The sequence below is a fragment of the Protopterus annectens genome, chromosome 14.part0, assembly GCF_019279795.1.
Source record: "Protopterus annectens isolate FY-2018-M chromosome 14.part0, PAN1.0, whole genome shotgun sequence".
In the NCBI taxonomy this organism is placed as follows: domain Eukaryota; kingdom Metazoa; phylum Chordata; order Ceratodontiformes; family Protopteridae; genus Protopterus; species Protopterus annectens.
This window is the reverse complement of record NC_056748.1, coordinates 1026257999-1026276364: the sequence shown is the minus strand read 5'-3', so window position 1 is coordinate 1026276364 and position 18366 is coordinate 1026257999. Positions and strand designations below refer to the sequence as shown.

At 40.6% G+C, this 18366-nt stretch overlaps 1 protein-coding gene across 1 annotated transcript in view; it reads right to left on the bottom strand.

The window, feature by feature from the left end:
• Positions 1-18366, bottom strand: part of CNNM1 (cyclin and CBS domain divalent metal cation transport mediator 1) — a 580179-nt gene that overhangs the window by 74766 nt on the left and 487047 nt on the right. Inside the window, exon 9 of the mRNA XM_044056831.1 lies at positions 8971-9117. Within this exon, the coding sequence (XP_043912766.1) occupies positions 8971-9117 (147 nt within the window). The remainder of the gene's footprint in view (positions 1-8970; positions 9118-18366) is intronic.

The window sequence follows — 18366 nt, the reverse complement described above, 5'->3', positions numbered from 1 at the left end:
ACAAACAAGGAGGAACCAGATCTTAACCCCTTTGTCGAGAGGCCATGAGAGTATGGCAGTGGGCAAACTCCTCCCAACACTTTCTGGTAGCAACACATATCCCAGAAAAATCCAACGTGATAGCAGACAAACTTAGAAGAGCAATACTGATGCCTCATGAGTGGTCACTGAAACAAGACATAGTGGAAATCATTTTCCAAAAATGGGGCCAGCCTTGCTGCAATCTTTTTGCTACATCCATGAACGCCAAATGCAGCAGCTAACTTGCCCTAATCCCCCCTCTGGGGGAATCCCCAAGGGATGCACTTGTACGTGATTGGCCCTCGGGTCTCCTCTATGCCTGTCCATTTCCATTGATACTCAGAAAGCCAGTGCATTGTGAAGGACCTTAATACTTGTAGCCCCTTACTGGCCTTGGCAAATTTGGTTCTCCTTCTTGTGGCCTCATCTTCAGGAAAAGCCTTGTATTCTGGACCCAGTACCAGATCTTCTGACCCATCCAACGGGAATGCTACATCCATCTCTTCAAACCCTCAAGTTGACAGTTTGGCTGCTCCAATTCCAAACATAGCTAGGCTACCTAACCTTTCACCTTCAGTGCAGTATATCCTTATTTCTTCTCACAAAGCTTCTACGAGAAGATCTCAGCAAATGGAAAAGATTCTCCTCCTAGGCCTTAAAAAATCATATTGACCCTTTCTCTGCACCTATATCTTCCATACTGGAATTCTTAGCAAAGCTTTTTAATGACGGAGTAGCTGCAGCTACTATTCGAGTGCAATTAGCAGCAATATCTAATTTTCATTTTAGTGGAGGAGGACCGAACATTAGTCCTACAGATTTTGTAAAGCTTTCTTGAGAGGTACTAACCTGTTAAGACCACCCATTAAACCACCTCTACCTCCATGGAACCTAAATTTTGTATTATCCTGTATAATTCTTCCCCCCTTTGAACCTGCATCATCCTGTGACTTGAAGTTCTTAACCTGGAAGATGATTTTCTTAGTGGCTATCACTTCAGCTAGGAGGGTTTCGTAGTTACAAGCATTATCTCTCAAACCTCCGTATATGCTGTTTCACAATGACAAAGTCTCACTTCACACAAACGCATCATTTCTACCAAAAGTATGCTCAGAATCAAACTTAAATCAGTCCACAGACTTACTAGTTTTTTCCCCAAGTATGGCAATAAAGCAGAATACATGTCACACCAACTTGATGTACATAGACAATTTCATTTCTGTTTACACAGAACAAAGGACTTTAGAAAGACTTTCCAGTTGTTTCTATCCTTTTCAGACTACAAGAAAGGTGCTTCAGTAGCAAAAACCACTCTGTCCAGATGGTTGTCAGATTGCATCTCATTCACCTATCAGTCAGCAAACAAACAACTTCCAGACAAAATAAGAGCTCATTCTACCAGGGCTATTTCGACCTCTTCTGCCTTTTGTGTAAAATTGCCAATTGATACCATTTGCATGACAGCAACATGGGCAAGGCCTGATACCTTTATCACTCATTACAAAGTGGATTTGGCCTCCAGGGACAGGGCCTCTTTTGGGTCCATTATTCTGAAGAATGTTCTCCCGTGAGCCATCCAGTAAAGATGGTGCTAGGGACGCTGTCCCACAAGTACAGAATGCAGGCGAGATAGGACGACTTCACATAAAGACGTTATGCACTCATCATAATGCTCCATGTGAGTTGTCCATCTCACCTTCATTCTTACGTCCCACCCTCCTACCCCCAGCCTTTTAGCTTCTGGAAGATCGAGAGGTTACTATTTAACATCTGATATTCTCTGACACTCTTCTTGGCTTATAAAATAATAAAGAATTTTTACATATGCATATTAGTATACCAGCAAACAAGATCTGGAGAATGTTCTAGAGGATCATGGGATAGGGAGTAAGCCACATGTTAGTTGGAGACCTCGAGCTTTTGTAATCATCCGAGTTGGAACCGAGGATCGGTTCCGAACCCACAAGTACAGAATGAAGGCGAGATGGACAGCTCACATGGAACATTATGGTGAGTACATAACTTCTTTTTTAGTGTCACTGTTCAAAGCTTTTAATTTTAGTACTAGCGTGTTCCTTGGTGGTAACCCAGTACAATGTTTACAGATAGTTAACATGAAAAATTGTAAAAAAAAAAAAGTTAATTTGGTTTCCTTAAAAAATAATCACCTTAATTTCAAACACAATCCAGAGCAGCAGCAGCTCTGTCTTGAAGTCCTAATTGGTTTCATTTATTAGTAGACTGCAACAGACAGCAGTGGATAGCCCTGGTGAAAACAAGCTATTTATCTTATTAGATTTAGCTTTGTTCTATAAGACATGATGTCAACATAGGCCAGGCTGAAAAGGCAGGGGAGGAGAATAATTGTTGCACCTCTAAGGCAAGGTTCCAGCTGGAGCAACTTAGCAGAGATTCATGTCCACAGACCAATAATGTGGCATATTCCTTCCCAGGGTGGGGCAAAGTGGACAGCCACCCTGGTAGCCTAGTGTTATTTTTGCTCCTCAAGTATGAGAGGCGTTCTATTTTCTTTTTTTTTTTTTTTTTTTGTGAGGGTAAAACAGATCAGGGATGAAGACTGTCTACCTTCCCATTCTGTATTGACTGGTAAAGTGGTGGTTGCATGTTACTCAGTTCAGTTTCTTTATCGGAATTTCACTAAGCAACTGAATCAAAATAAAGGGCAAACTGGTGAATTAAGTTAGTGGAATGATACTGGACAAATATAGACATTAAAAGGCTAGCAGATACCAGGTGGATTCACAACACTACTTTATTTACTAAGTATATTGCAATGCAAATGGAGTGCCCTTGGAAATTTATAAATAACTGGTTCCTGAGAAATAGATTGCTCACCTGGTGCACACAACAGCTGTAGGACAGGCCTGTTGATGTTATCATGTCTCATGGGATTAGATCACCTCCTATCTCTAGACATTTCCAATCTAAATATAAAAGAGAATGGATGTACTGGATATGAGGGTGGAAAAATTAAGAGAAGATGAGGAGGAAAGCTGCTACAACAGAGAAAAGAAGAGAGAGTCGGGAAAGTAATATTCTACAATACATAGAGGTTGAGTAGTAAAGTGGGAGAGCTTTCAACAATGAGTGGAAGGGCTGGCATTGCCATAGTCAGTGCGACAGAAACCTACACATCACATACGGAATGGTACACACAGGTACCACCTGCACATCACACAAGGAATGGTACATGCAGGTACCAAATGCACATCACACAGGGAATGGTACATGCAGGTACCGTCTGCACATCACAAATGGAATGGTACATGCAAATACCAACTGCACATCACATAAGGAATGGTACACGCAGGTACCATCTGCACACCACATAGGGAATGGTACATGCAGGTACCACCTGCACATTACACTCACACAGGGAATTGTACATCCAGGTGCCACCTGCACATCAGACAGGGAATGGTACATGCAGGTATCTCCTGCACATTATATAGGGAATGGTACATGCAGGTACCACCTGCACATCACACAGGGAATGGTTCATGCAGATGCCACATGCACTTCACACAGGAAATTGTACATGCAGGTACCATCTGAACATCAGACAGGGAATGGTACATGCAGGTCCCACCTGAACTTCAGACAGGGAATGGTATGTGCAGGTATCACCTGAACGTCAGACAAGGAATGGTACATGCAGGTGCCACCTGAACATCAGACAGGGAATGGTACATGCAGGTACCACCTGCACATCACACAGGGAATGGTACATGCAGGTACCACCTGAACATCAGACAGGCAATAATACATGCAGGTACCACCTGCACATCACACAGGGAATAGTACATGCAGTTACCACCTGAGCATCAGACAGGGAATGGTACATGCAGGTGCCACCTGAATGTCAGACAGGGAATGGTACATGCAGGTGCCACCTGAACATCAGACAGGGAATGGTACATGCAGGTATCACCTGAATGTCAGACAGGGAATGGTACATGCAGGTGCCACCTGAATGTCAGACAGGGAATGGTACATGCAGTACCACCTGCACATCACACAGGGAATGGTACATGCAATTAACACCTGAGCATCAGACAGGGAATGGTACATGCAGGTACCACCTAAATGTCAGACAGGGAATGATACATGCAGGTGCCACCTGAATGTCAGACAGGGAATGCTACATGCAGGTACTACCTGCACATCACACAGGGAATGGTACTTGCAGTTACCACTTGAACATCAGACAGGGAATGGTACATGCAGGTGCCACCTGAATGTCAGACAGGGAATGGTACATGCAGTTACCACCTGAACATCAGGCAGGGAATGGTACATGCAGGTACCACCTGAATGTCAGACAGGGAATGGTACATGCAGGTACCACCTGCACATCACACAGGGAATGGCATATGCAGTTACAAGCATAACAGATTTACAGAATGACACAATGGAAAAGAACTGGGGCCGGTAGTTATCTGTAGGTGTACAATGTCAAGTATATGAGAACAGAAAAAGGAAAGGGAGAAGGACTAGATAAAATAAGCATGCTGCCAGTATGGACATGTGGGGCAGGAAGAGTGGTGGAGTGACAGTGCTCAAAGGTCAACACAAACTGAATACAGAGATGATCACAGGCTCAAAGACAGAAAAAGAGAGGTGATTGTGGGAGAGTCAGACCTGTAAGGAATGAAATGAAACATTCCAGCATTAAGTACTGCTAGGGAAACTGAGGCTATAGAAGACTTGGATGAAGCAAGATTCAAGCAGCATTTCAAGGTATTAACCTGGGAAGGTATACTGCTGCATGTAGTGTTGGCCACAGTGGAGTGACTCAAGGATGTGGTGGTCACAGAACCACTGACAACCAGTGGCTTTGCCTCAGTATAATGTACTTTAGTTAGGGAAGAAACGTGGGACCAGATTTACGTGAATACAGGACTGTATACTGTGAGAACTTAGGGAATATACTAAGGAACAGTATAAAGGAACAGAGAGCACCTGGGTGACACAGCTATAGTAAAAAAAAATAAAATAAAGGAAGACATGTGGGAAGTATAGAAATGGGTTAAAGAAAAGGAAACTGCAGTCAAGGCAGGAGTCCATTGCTCATTTTCAGCATTAGTAGATTTGGAGATGCAGGTGTGTGTTTGTAGGGGGCACATGTTATTGTTATCCTGCAAAACAGTATATTTCTTTTTTTATCTTTTCTTTTCTTTGCATTTGTTTACCTGGTTAATCTGTTTGCACCAAAACAGGTCCCTTTTTAGTGGAGAACCAGGGAGAAAAGTTTCATATAGTACAGAGATGAAAGTACAGAAACATTATTTAAAGGACATCACAAAACAAAAATGTTAATGAAAATACATTAATTACAAAACACTGAGAATACGCATCATGAGTATTTACAAAGAATTAAGAATATACCAAGCAGAAGGCAATGGGAAGTAAAGTGCACAGCAGTACAGCAAGGGAATAAAACTGTACAATAGTAAGTGGAGGCAAAGGTTAAAAATGGAGGGTGTGGAACACAGAAGATATAATTACAGTCAGTATTTTCTGCTTACTCACAGTATTCAAAGCAAAGGAAAGACAAAACAGCTGCGAGTGTAGACCAGCTTAAATGAGGATGTAATAAGCAACAAGGTGCAGTAGGTTGGCCTGAATATATTATTAGAAGATGCAGGAAGTGGAAGACCAATTACACTGGTGCATCTATGACATTCCTGACTGCAGAAGCGTAAGATCCTGTGGGAAGGGAAGAAGAAGAGGACCCAGCACTGAACATAGTGAAAAGAAGGACAAAGTAGACAGGGTATACCATTTAAAAGGGTGAGGTGTACGGCAGAGAGGAAGAATGCATTTAAGAAGAAAATTGAGGGGGTTACTAGAAGGAGGAAATACAAGGAAATAGGAATAATCGATATTCAGAGGTTCGAGAGAAAGAAAAATGTGCAACAGAGATTAGAAAGGGCATTTAAAGTTGGTCAGAAATAGGAGATCTCAGTGTGAATAACTTCTAAGAGTAAGGGAAAAGTGGTGGTGGAATGGAGCAGAGTCAGTGCAAGAGAGGTAGGGAATTTTAACCTGGAGATTAGCATGAGGTAAGCCTAGATTCCACAAAATATTATGTAGGTTGTTTCTTAAAGAATTTAAATTGAGACATTTGTTTTATGGCATGAGGGATGAATTTCCATTTTCTGGAAACAAATGAAGATTGAAAGAAATCTCCAGTACTTATTTGATTTGGTTATGTGGATTAATAGTTGATCTGTAGAGCAAAGTGGTCTGCTAAGACAATACAATTGTAGTATGTTTCTTTGAAGAGCGCATTGTTCAAATTTATAGAGAAACTTGTGGTTAGTGACTAATTGTGAGATAGCTAGGCAGTGGGATAATTCTGGCCAGTAAATATGCCAAAGAGCCAGACAGCAATGGGTTTTGTGGTGTGTACTGGTAGCAAATTTAGTGATTTTATTGTAGAATTGATAAAGAAGATTGGGTTGGGAGGCCTGCAAGTTGGGAAATATGAGGGGCAACAAAGAGATGGTAGTAAGAAGGCTGAGGCAAAGTTTTTTTAGCTAAATTGCTCAAGTATAGTTAAATTGTATAGAGCCCCAAGTTTTTGATAGTTTAATAGCTTCTTTGATATGACAGTTAGATTTGAGGTGTTCATCACTGGAAACTCCCAGAAGCTTTTTATGGATACCTAGTTCAAGTTTTTTTTTCTGTGTGAAGGTTAAGTGAAAGTGCTGTTTTCTGTTCATGAAGCTGTTTGGGGGTAAATAGAATGAATTTCGATTTTAAGGGAGTTTAATAATATGAAAAGCTAAGTTTCAGTTGAGGTAAGGCAATCCTGTATGGCTTGTTGAAATGTCAGTTTTTGGCAGATCAAATGAGTGTTGAATCACCTATATGTTATTACGATAGTGGAATATTTGTGTTCTGTATATAGGTCTTTAATGAATATGGTGAATAGTAGGGGACTTAGAATGGAAACCTGATGTACCTGTAGTGCTACAGAGAGAAAGAAGAAGATGTTTTTATGCCACTTAACTGATTGGGATCTGCTAGAGAGGTCAGTCTATTGCACATCCCCCATAGTGCTTTGCTGAGTGTATGCAGAGTTTAGGGCTACAAAAACAATGAAAATCTTGAACCACCCCAATAGTCTATGAAGGATGGCCCCTCCTGGTGAACCCTTGCCCTAGTAATGGGGAACAAAATGAACTGGAATGATAATCCACAACCACTGAGGAGAAAAGACAGCAAAAAAAAAAAAAAAAAAAATCTATCAAAGGATAGCACAGACCTTTGTCGGTCTGTGAGTCTGAAGGTGAAGCCGGAAGTCAACAAGTATGTCCACTATGACAGAGATGAGAAAAGGCATTGCATCACAGTATCTGCCATATTTTTGAAGACAGAAACAAAGAAATAAACCCACTCTTTTGTGAATGTCTGCTATAAAGACCACAGATCTACCTGCTGCACAGCCTTGGAGAAAAGAAAGACGCTCATTCTGCCAGACCAAAAAAACAATTGAGAATATATATGTGGGACCTTATTTCTCAGTACAACAGGAATTCTGCTCCAGGGGAAACTTGCAGAATACTGGGACTGCCAGGCAGTAGGTGTCAACAATTCAGACTGGATGCTGCCATGTTACAATTGACAGACTAAGCTAGTGCACATGTGGGCAGGATAAGAGGATTTGGAAAAGCTAATGAAATGTAAATAATATGCACTGTGATGTCTATGATGTGTCCCTCCCAATGGTTCCAAATGTCATACCTCACTATCCCATCTAGAATACAAAATGCCTCTCGGGGTGGAAACTGTATGCTACATATTTTGTACAACCATCCAATGGTGACAGAGCATAACATCCAAGACTCATATCTATAGCAACAGAAAATCCAAGATCCAAGATCGTACTGGTAAAGTTGTCTCTCAGAGATCCTCCCAACATCACCAATATGTGACAGTATCAGCATTTTCTTAAATTAAAGTAGGTGCCAGGTACATATGGAAGGCAGCTACCACTCACATGAGGTGGTAACTGCCCTCATGAGACAAAAAATGATGTATGTTTCAGAACAGGAAACAATTGTTTTTTACTGTATTCCCTGCAGGTTTTAATCTTTAAGTTTTGCACCAGGCTGTTCACTTGCTGACACAAACCCCATCCACTGATACAGAAGAATGTAACAAGAAATTATGCTTTATATTTTTTGTAATGGCTACAAAGAGCTGAAAAAATGTAAGTGTTTGATAAAAAAGCTTATCAGTGAAGCTGTTACCATGGTTTACCCGAATGTGGCCATTACAATAAGTGAAACATCATGCTTTGTTTATTCCCACTGAATTCAGTATAGCCTAATCCCATGTAAGTCGTCTTCCACACTGCCATATCTTTGCGTAGTGGGGTGCATCGGCGGATTGATCAGCACACTGTAACTACAGAGATTTAAGGTGCAGTTTTATCTAGAAGTACAAGGACAGCAGGAATTTGTGCCTGATTCTGATCACAGCTGCTGCCTTGTGAATGTTTTCCTGAAACTGTTCTATGACAAGCTGTAGAGATGAGCACCAGTAATCTCAAGAAAGATGGTCGGAGTCAAGCCTTTCAGTGCTGCTAAGCCAGTTCATTTACAAGGACACAGATTACTGTGTGCTCTACAACTTAGTCTGTGAAATGTGTAGGTTTATAAGTGATGCTTTTGAAGTTGAAAAGCTTTGCTGGATTAATGAGAAGCGAAACACTAATTGCCTTCAAACATGATTATATGCACACGCGGTATGCTTTATCTGAAAACATAGAGAATCTGTCATTATCACGATCATTCTATTCAGCATCACTGGGTAAATGGTAATACGGCTGTAATGACATGACATTAAATCTTGATTTAAACCTAAGTATTTTGTCATTAGGAACACTGTGAGCCTTTTTTTCATTTTTTAACTTACTTCGCTTCCAGCATGTAGAAGAAAAAAATTCATTTTCACGATTTTCTTTCTCACTGACATCTGCCAGATCTTCCTTGATGTAAGGGATGTCATCCATTCGTAGAAAAACTGAGTCACTGGGACTCTTTGTTCCTTCGGAATTGCTACCTGCAGAGACACAAGAAATGGCTCAAGCCTAGAGATACCCAATTAAATAAATTTACAAGCTAAGCTGAGGCAGGATGCAAGCACCAGCCACAAACAGCAAGCAGTGGGTCCCACAAGTTCATGCTTCTCAGGCTGTAAAACATGCATCAAAGCAAGAGATGGCCGCCGCAAAGCACAGACTGATGCCAGTGATCAGAGAAAAGCACATAAAATAGTAGTCAGCAATTGCATAGATCTCCACAGCATTTTTCCTGTGCATCATCATATTAGATTAGTACATCTATCCCTGCTTTGTCTTGAAATCATAATTCTATCAGTGGAAAAACCCACTCAAACACCAAGAACTTTGCTACAGCAGTCACCAAATCTGATTAGCTCTGTTACTTACATTTGGAACACAGTGATCCCCTGAGCAATATAAATCAAAAATAATTCAGCATTATGTTAGAGTTTCATTACTTCATCTCTGACAAGAAAACATACAGCTAAATTAAGTGGTACAGTAGACTTTCGGCAAAAAATATTCTTAAAATTTCTTGAGGTAAGTCTTGCAAATCAGTATACCTAAAAAGAACTGCTACACAATATAGTCAAGGACTGCAAGCATGAACAACATGTTAGCTAATAAAGCTGCCTATTCTTCTTTGAGTACCTACTCTCCTTCCGTATTTGTGTGATTGCTATCACCCACAGGCTAATGAAAATACTTTATTACTTTATCAGGCTTTATGCAGGTTACCAGTTGCAACTTTGTTGCCTATATGCCTCCACTTACACTGGGCAAAACAGCCAGATGGTCCACTGACTCTCCCTCCCTCCCAGGGTAGTGAAGCCAGCTTCAGGCAGTCATTCTTACCCCTTTTTCACATAGCTTTTCAAGCAGATGTATTACTAACTGAATTTGAGTCATCTGGGCTGTAGTCATGACTTTCCTTTTTTACACCACAGTGCTAGGTTACTACCTAGAGTTGAAGGGACTAAATTATACTTGAATATTGCTAAATTAGTGATTCTTGGTATTTGTTTGTTGCAAGATCAAAGAGCAGACAACAGAAATGAAATATATAACAGACTGACAATATGGTCGTGCAATAATTCTTTCTACAGTGTAGATTATAATGTCCAAGAACAGAGACTGGAATGAGAAAGGTCATGAATCCTGCTATGGGGAGAGTAATTAAAATATGGCAATTGTAGTTACTAGTGTTAAATAATGAAATAAATTAAGCTTAATGGTTTTATTACAGAGAATGGCATTAGAAAAGCATGCATTGCGCTCTCTGCTTCATGCCATTTAGAATTGTGCAGGAGTGTGCAACTTGTCTAGGAATCCCAGCCATCATTGTATTTGCTGTTATGAAAACAAATGACAATAGTTTCTTAAAAGATTTTAGCCAATTAGTAAAACTCATAGATCAGTTTACCAGTTCCTGACACCTTTCTGTTATTAACTTCAAGTCTTTTAAGAAACTATTGCCATTTGTTTTCATAACAGCAAATTAAATAGTGGCTGGGATTCTTAGACAAGTGGCGCACTCCTGCACAATTCTAAATGGCATAAAGCAGAGAGAGCAATGCAACCCCAAGTTAATCAGATATGTTTTGGGGTGAGCACAGCACTGCCATAACAAGGAAAGGGATGCATACTAAAACAGAGCTGCCACATTACGAGGACTAGAAGTGCTAAGTGGGCACAGTACACAAGTAGCATTATACAGACGTGCATGTCACACACAGAGGATGCCACCAACAGGCAGGCCAGAGTGGTACAGTTCACACGTACTTCAGACTGCTTACAAAGCACAGCAAAGTGTCAACCCAGTGTGTCATAACATTGGGAGGAAAGGGGAAAATGAAAAGTGAATATATCGTACAGGAGACAGCACACAATGTTAACACTTAGCATATGATAAGTGAGGTGAGACAGATCCATTTTCAGTATATAAAGAAGATGACTTAGTGTGGTACATAGAGGCAAATAGTTGGGGAAGGAATAAAAGGAGAGGGGGGTGTAGCAGGGCCAGACAAACAAACATAAAACACAGACACAGAAAGGGATAGTATCCACAGAAAAGGTAGGGACAATAGATAATTGGTGAACACAGACTGACAGGGTGTGGACAGCTGTTTATGGGGAGTGTTGGAGTACAAACAAAGCATGGGGAATGACACAAAAAGGAGGGGAACACCTGGATGGGAATAGAGCAGGGGTCATGAATGGATGACAGGCTGGCCTAGATGTCAAAATCCATCCATCAGCCACCTCTGTGACTGATGCCATGGGTAGGCTGCTCCTCTGCCGGCTCAGTGGTTGTGGGTTGGTAGGCACTCCATAGTGCTAAAGTGGCATCTGGCTGCTGCAGCACCTTGGACAACACTATCCTCTGCAACTGATTCTTCAATATCCATTCAGGCCACCAGTAAAAGAAGAGATTACCACCAAGAAGTGGCCCCGCAGGCTACCAGTGATCCCTCCAGTACACCTTCAGCAGGGTGATATCTGCCCTCTGCTTAAAGGCAGACTTGGAGACCATTGGTGACCTACCAACAGTAGCATCATCCTTCTCCTATCAAAGTGACCACATTCTGCTCCATGATCAATACCACAAGTGGACCAGCAGAACAACATGAGAAAGAGAGCACACCAGTGCACGCATATGTTACAATACAATGGCAGTTAAACAGCAGTGTGCCACAGATGGCATACTCAGCCACACAGATCAGGAGAGTTACTCCCACCTCCTGCCACATCCTGCCATGTTAATCTCTTATGCCTCAGTTGCTGTAAAAGAAAGAAAATATGCATATCTTAGGACACTGGTATACCAGATAATAAGAGGAGGGAAACAAAGCTTTGTAAATACATGTCCATCTCTCTCTCTCTCTAAACTCTGCCTCCCATTGTTGAAGCAGGTCAGGGTATTGTCACCATAGGTCAGAGTAGTGATGTTGGCACTATTCATGAGAAAAGGTGATGTCAGTAGTATCACTCACAGTCTCACAAAGCTTATGCCAGGCATTCACATTGCACAAGGGCTGAACACACCACTCCAATAGGTGCTCAGAAAAGAACAAGCATATTGTGTTCTCCCTCCACACCATTCAAAACCCATGTACATAACAGATAATGAGGATGTCATGATCTCTACTCTGCTTTATGTGACAAAGAATACCATGCTACAATGAGGTCCTACCAAATCTTTGTATGCCACTCTTGTGGCACTGCTGTTCCATACACACTGTGTACATTAGAATAATGGTTGCATTTCCTTAGAGGTGAGAAAAGCATGGCTAGCATACCAGGACAGGCTTAGTCTCCCCTGTGACTCTGGAATGATGTGGAGAAAGAATGAATGAATGAATATCTGTGGCCTGTTTTTCTCATATTTTACATATATTCTGCTAAAGTATCCATTTTTATTGTCCTAGTCCCCTCAGCTCCTACCTGTGCCATTCACCTTATATAACATATACCAGATTTGAAGTGATAATATAAACAGCATTTACTAGTGCTGCATGTAGTTTATTGTAGCCATAGTTTAAATAAATGCTGTCCAGCCATTCGGGAACGCTGACTGCTGATAAGCCAATGGTTAACAATGTTGGTTATAATAAACTAAACGTAGCAAATGATGTTTAAATACAGTGTTTATACCTATAGTTAACTTTGGTTTAATCTGATAAGATCTATATTTCATATGCACATGCGGGGTAAATGTACACCTTGGAAGAATGAATTACAAATGTGAAAACAACAGTACTACCTAAACAGAGATCTAGATCACTTACAAGGCACTAAAACTTAAAATGAACACAGTAACAGTAGAATGAAGCATGGGTTCTCTATCCTCAGTTAATTGTTAACTGGACAATATTGCAGATCATCGAATACGCCTTCTTGTTTTGCTGGTGTAGTTTATATGTATGCATTGAAAGTGATTCTTGCTTTTCAGTTCTGTCTATCTGTGATTATGTGACCCTGGGGATATGTAAGGGCAAATCCTCACATTGGGCACAGATGCGGCTTGTCCCCCAAAAACAAAGAAAAAAAATGGAAAATGTGTGTGCGTGTGTGTGTGTGTGTGTGTGTGTGTGTGTGTGTGTGTGTGTGTGTGTGTGTGTGTGTGTGTGTGTGTGTGTGTGTGTGTGTGTGTGTGTGTGTGTGAGTAAGGAGATTGGAGACTGTAAAGCGGTGACCGGAGAAAGTGTCGTTAGGCAGCATAGGATAGTGGTTTGTAGGATGACGTTGGTTATCAAGAAGAGGAGGAGGAGTGTGAGGGCAGCACCAAGGATCAAGTGGTGGAAATTGAAAAAGGGTAATTGTGAGGTGGAGTTCAGGGATGAGTTAAGGCAGGCACTGGGTGGCAGTGAAGAGTTACCAAATAGCTGGGTAACTACAGCAGAGCTAGTAAGGGAGACGGCTAGAAAGGTGCTTGGTATCACATCTGGACAGAGGAAGGACGACAAGGAGACATGGTGGTGGAATGAGGAAGTACAGGAGAGTATACAGAGAAAGAGGTTGGGAAAGGAGAAGTGGGATTGTCAGAGAGATGAAGAAAGTAGACAGGAGTATAAGGAGATGAGGTGCATGGCAAAGAGAGAGAGGTGGCGAAGGCTAAGGATAAGGCATATGAAGAGTTGTATGAAAGGTTGGACACTAAGGAGGGAGAAAAGGACCTGTACCGATTGGCTAGACAGAGGGACTGAGCTAGGAAAGATGTGCAGCAGGTAAAGGTGATAAAGGATAATGAGGGAAACATACTCACAAGCGAGGAGAGTGTGTTGAGGAGATGGAAAGAGTACTTTGAGGGGTTGATGAATGAAGAGAATGAGAGGGAGAGAAGGTTGGATGATGTGAGGATAGTAAATCATGAAGTACAATGGATTAGCAAGGAGGAAGTAAGTATAGCTATGAAGAGAATGAAGAATGGAAAGGCTGTTGCCCCAGATGACATATCTGTGGAAGCATGGAGGTGTTTAGGTGAAATGGCAGTGGAGTTTTTAACCAGATTGTTTAATGAAATCTTGGAAAGTGAGAGGATGCCTGAGGAATGGAGAAAAAGTGTTTTGGTACCGATTTTTAAGAATAAGGGTGATGTGCAGAGCTGTAGTAACTACAGAGGGATAAAATTGATAAGTCACAGCATGAAGTTATGGGAAAGAGTAGTGGAAGCAAGGTTAAGAAGGGACGTGATGGTTAGTGATCAGCAGTATGGTTTCATGCCAGGAAAGAGCACTACAGATGCGATCTTTGCTCTGAGAGTGTTGATGGAGAAGTACAGAGAATGTCGGAAGGAGTTGCATTGTGTTTTTGCAGACTTAGAGAAAGCATATGACAGGGTGCCTAGAGAGGAGTTGTGGTATTGTATGAGGAAGTCAGGAGTGTCAGAAAAGTATGTAAGAGTGGTACAGGATATGTACGAGGGTAGTGTGACAGTGTTGAGGTCTGCGGTGGGAGTGACGGATGCATTTAAGGTGGAGGTGGGGTTACATCAAGGATCAGCTCTGAGCCCTTTCTTATTTGCAATGGTGATGGACAGGTTGACAGACAAGATCAGACAGGAGTCCCCGTGGACTATGATGTTTACAGATGACATTGTGATCTGTAGTGAGAGTAGGGAACAGGTGGAGGAGACCCTGGAGAGATGGACATATGCTCTTGAGAGAAGAGGAATAAAGGTCAGCAGGACTAAGACAGAATATATGTGTGTGAATGAGAGGGAGGATAGAGGAATGGTGAGGATGCAAGGAGTAGATGTGGCGATGGTGGATGAGTTTAAATACTTGGGGTCAATAGTTCAGAGTAACAGTGAGTGTGGAAGAGAGGTGAAGAAGAGAGTACAGGCAGGATGGAGTGGGTGGAAAAGAGTGTCAGGAGTGATTTGTGACAGACGAGTACCTGTAAGAGTGAAAGGGAAGGTCTACAAGAGGGTAATGAGACCAGCTATGTTATATGGGTTGGAGACAGTGGCATTGACAAAAAGGCAGGAGTTTGAGCTGGATGTGGCAGAATTAAAGATGTTAAGATTTACACTGGGTGTGAAGAGGGTGGACAGGATTAGGAACAAGTATATTAGAGGGTCAGCCCAGGTTGGAAGGTTTGGAGACAAAGCCAGAGTGGCACGATTACGTTGGTTAGGACATGTGCTGAGGAGGGACGCTGAGTATATTGGGAAAAAGATGCTAAGGATGAAGCTACCAGGTAACAGGAAATGAGGAAGGCCTAAGATAAGGTTGATGGATGTGGTGAGAGAGGACATGCAGGTGGTTGGTGTGACAGAGCAAGATGCAGAGGACAGGAAGAAATGGTGATCTGCTGTGGTGACCCCTAACGGGAACAGCCGAAAGATGATGATGATTATATATATATATATATATATATATATATATATATATATATATATATATATTATTTATTTTTTGTCTGGTGTAGTTCATCAGGATGAAGTTTAAACTGGTTCAAACTCAGTGAGAAGTAGTGTTTGACATCTGTACTCAATGGGCTAAGTATATGCTTCAACAAAAATACAGCCAATCTTCCTGGAACATGTGGTCAGCCTGAATCTATATATGCAGCCTTGAAAATGCCCAAGCTGAACTGCACTGTGGGTAATCTCAAATTACATTGCAGATAAAAAATCACTTCACATATCCTGGAGATAAAGAAGAATATCAAACAAACTGAAATGATGCTAGCATCCAATAATTTTGCAAAAACAGATTTACAAAAAAATAACTGATGTTACCAGTGCTAATGCAATCATGTTTTATTAAAATTTCAAGCCATGAGTCTTAACTTCTTGAGGACTTCAGACCACCTTTAGAAGAGTAACTATTTTAGAGCTTGAACCAACTGACAACTGTATTAACTCAGGTGATTTAAATTCCTTCATAAATCTGCTTTTACTGTCCATCCATTTTACGTATATCACATTCTGAAATCATGGCAATTCTTACAATATTATTTAGTAACACAAATTAACATGTAATGGCTCCCTAGCTGTAAAGTAAATGAAGAATTATGATACTTCTCATTGTGATATTTTTTACTGTAAGTTGAACATGAAAAATGTCCACTAGGATCAGTATTCTAACCTAGTGAACAGATAAAAATAAATAAATAAATAAAAATACACTAATATGAAAGCATAGATTGCTGGAAGTAGTAATATGTTAACTGTATACAAAAGAGGCTGTATAGGGATAAAGCTACATGCCAAGTCACGTTGAACCCCTGCACACGTGTGGTTTTGTCAGCACTACCAAACTCAAGTCATGGGCGTGCCTTCGTTGAAGGTTGAAAGTCGAGCTGGCACCTCGGTGTTCATGAAAATCTACTGACAATCATTAGCGGACCGGAGTTCCGCTGTGGCGACCCCTAACTGAGAAAAGCCGAAAGACAACAACAACCAAAATCAAGTCATATCCCATACATTTATAACATAGTTTACATTATTTAAAACATATATAAAATGACAAAAACAGGATGGAAGGGAAAATAATTTATTATCAAAATGCTATTGCACAATCAAAAATACTTATAATGTAACTCTTTTAACTCTAGAAAATAAAAACTGCTACTATCAAGTCATTTCTCAAAGCATTTATAACTGGTGTTACTCATTTAAAACGTCATGCACGTGTGTCAGTATTAGTAATATCAGGCCTATTAGCATTTGTATAAAAACTAGAGCATATCTAATTGTATGTAGTTCTGTCATACAACTACATGGCTACATAAATGTTTTATCTTTATTGGTCTGACACTTTCAGGGATACATATTCCTGTTTGTTGATACAATTGCTTGTACTATGGAACGTTTTTCGATCGGCTCCACTGAAAACGAGTTACAATCCAGTTGGACAACCAGGTCATCAAAGTAAAACTAAATGAATAAACTCAATATATAAATGATGACATATGTGCAAGACCAGTACATTTATTTATTAGTAAAATATTACAAGTCAAAAATAGTCATAATCTAAATCTAAGGTAAGTAGAACAAATAGTTTAAACATAGTTTTGGTACTTCGGCCTTCTTTTTAGAATGGTTAAAACAATAAAAAAATTATTTTACTGTATTTTACCCAGTAGCCTTTCTGTCACATACTTTCTCATGCATTTAATGCAATAATTGAGGAATATAGATAAACCCATTAAAAATGCTCGATATATGAACCTTTGGTTGAAATTAACCCACTTTCAGACAGGTGTTTATTGTCTTTTGTAGTACATAAATAATCTGCATTTATTGACAAAATAAATGACTATTTTAGCTAGCCAAACTGTAATTATGTCTAGTGACCAAGCCACTTATAACTTAGAAGTCAATTTCCTAGGCTCTCTTGGGGCTAGACTTATAAAACATATTTATCTCACCTTCCATGGAATCAACCAGTCAACTAAAATGAAGAATGTAGACTAACAGTATCAACCACAAATGGGTGTGTGGAATTTTACAAGAAGTTGTTAAAATATGTCAAGTATGCATATATAAGCCTTCATCTCCCTGCAGAGTGCGGACATCTGTGTAGTGATGGAGACGTGTTTTAAAGTCGTGGAACGTACCCCAGCAATGCAAGGTTATAATGCCTTTCACACCTTTAGACCAGCTCCTGCACAGGAGGGAACTAAAGGTGGAGAATTCTCAGTCTGTATTAAAATCACCCTCACATCCAGACTAGTTAAAGTGTATGACCCACTGGAACTCATACATGTGGAGCTCAACATAAACAGGGTCTTGTACCATATTCTTGCAACATACAGGTCCCCCTCCATGTTCCAGAAAACCCATATTACCTATCTCAGTGTATTAGAGTCCCTCACAATTCATCCCAATACGATATTCATGGGGGATCTTAGTTACCTCTCTATAGATTGGAAGTGCTATACCACTTCTAATGCACAAGCCCAATGATTCCTAAACTTCGTTAATACCAACATCCTGGAACAGTTGGTCCATTCGCCTACCAGGGGTACAAACATCCTTGACCTTGCACTCACAAACATGGGGGGGGGGGTGATGTTCCTCACCCAATGTAATGTCCTCATACATCAGATCTAACCATAAGGCAGTATTACTTGAAACAAAAATTAAATCTGGGGATCCAGAAAAAACAAAAACCTTTAGAAAACATTCCAAGGCTAACCTCTCTCTCTAATAAGCAACACCTTGGCAAAATTCCATGCACCCCCAAACTCAGTAAACACCATAGCATATGCTGGGCTATTTACAAAATCTCTGTACA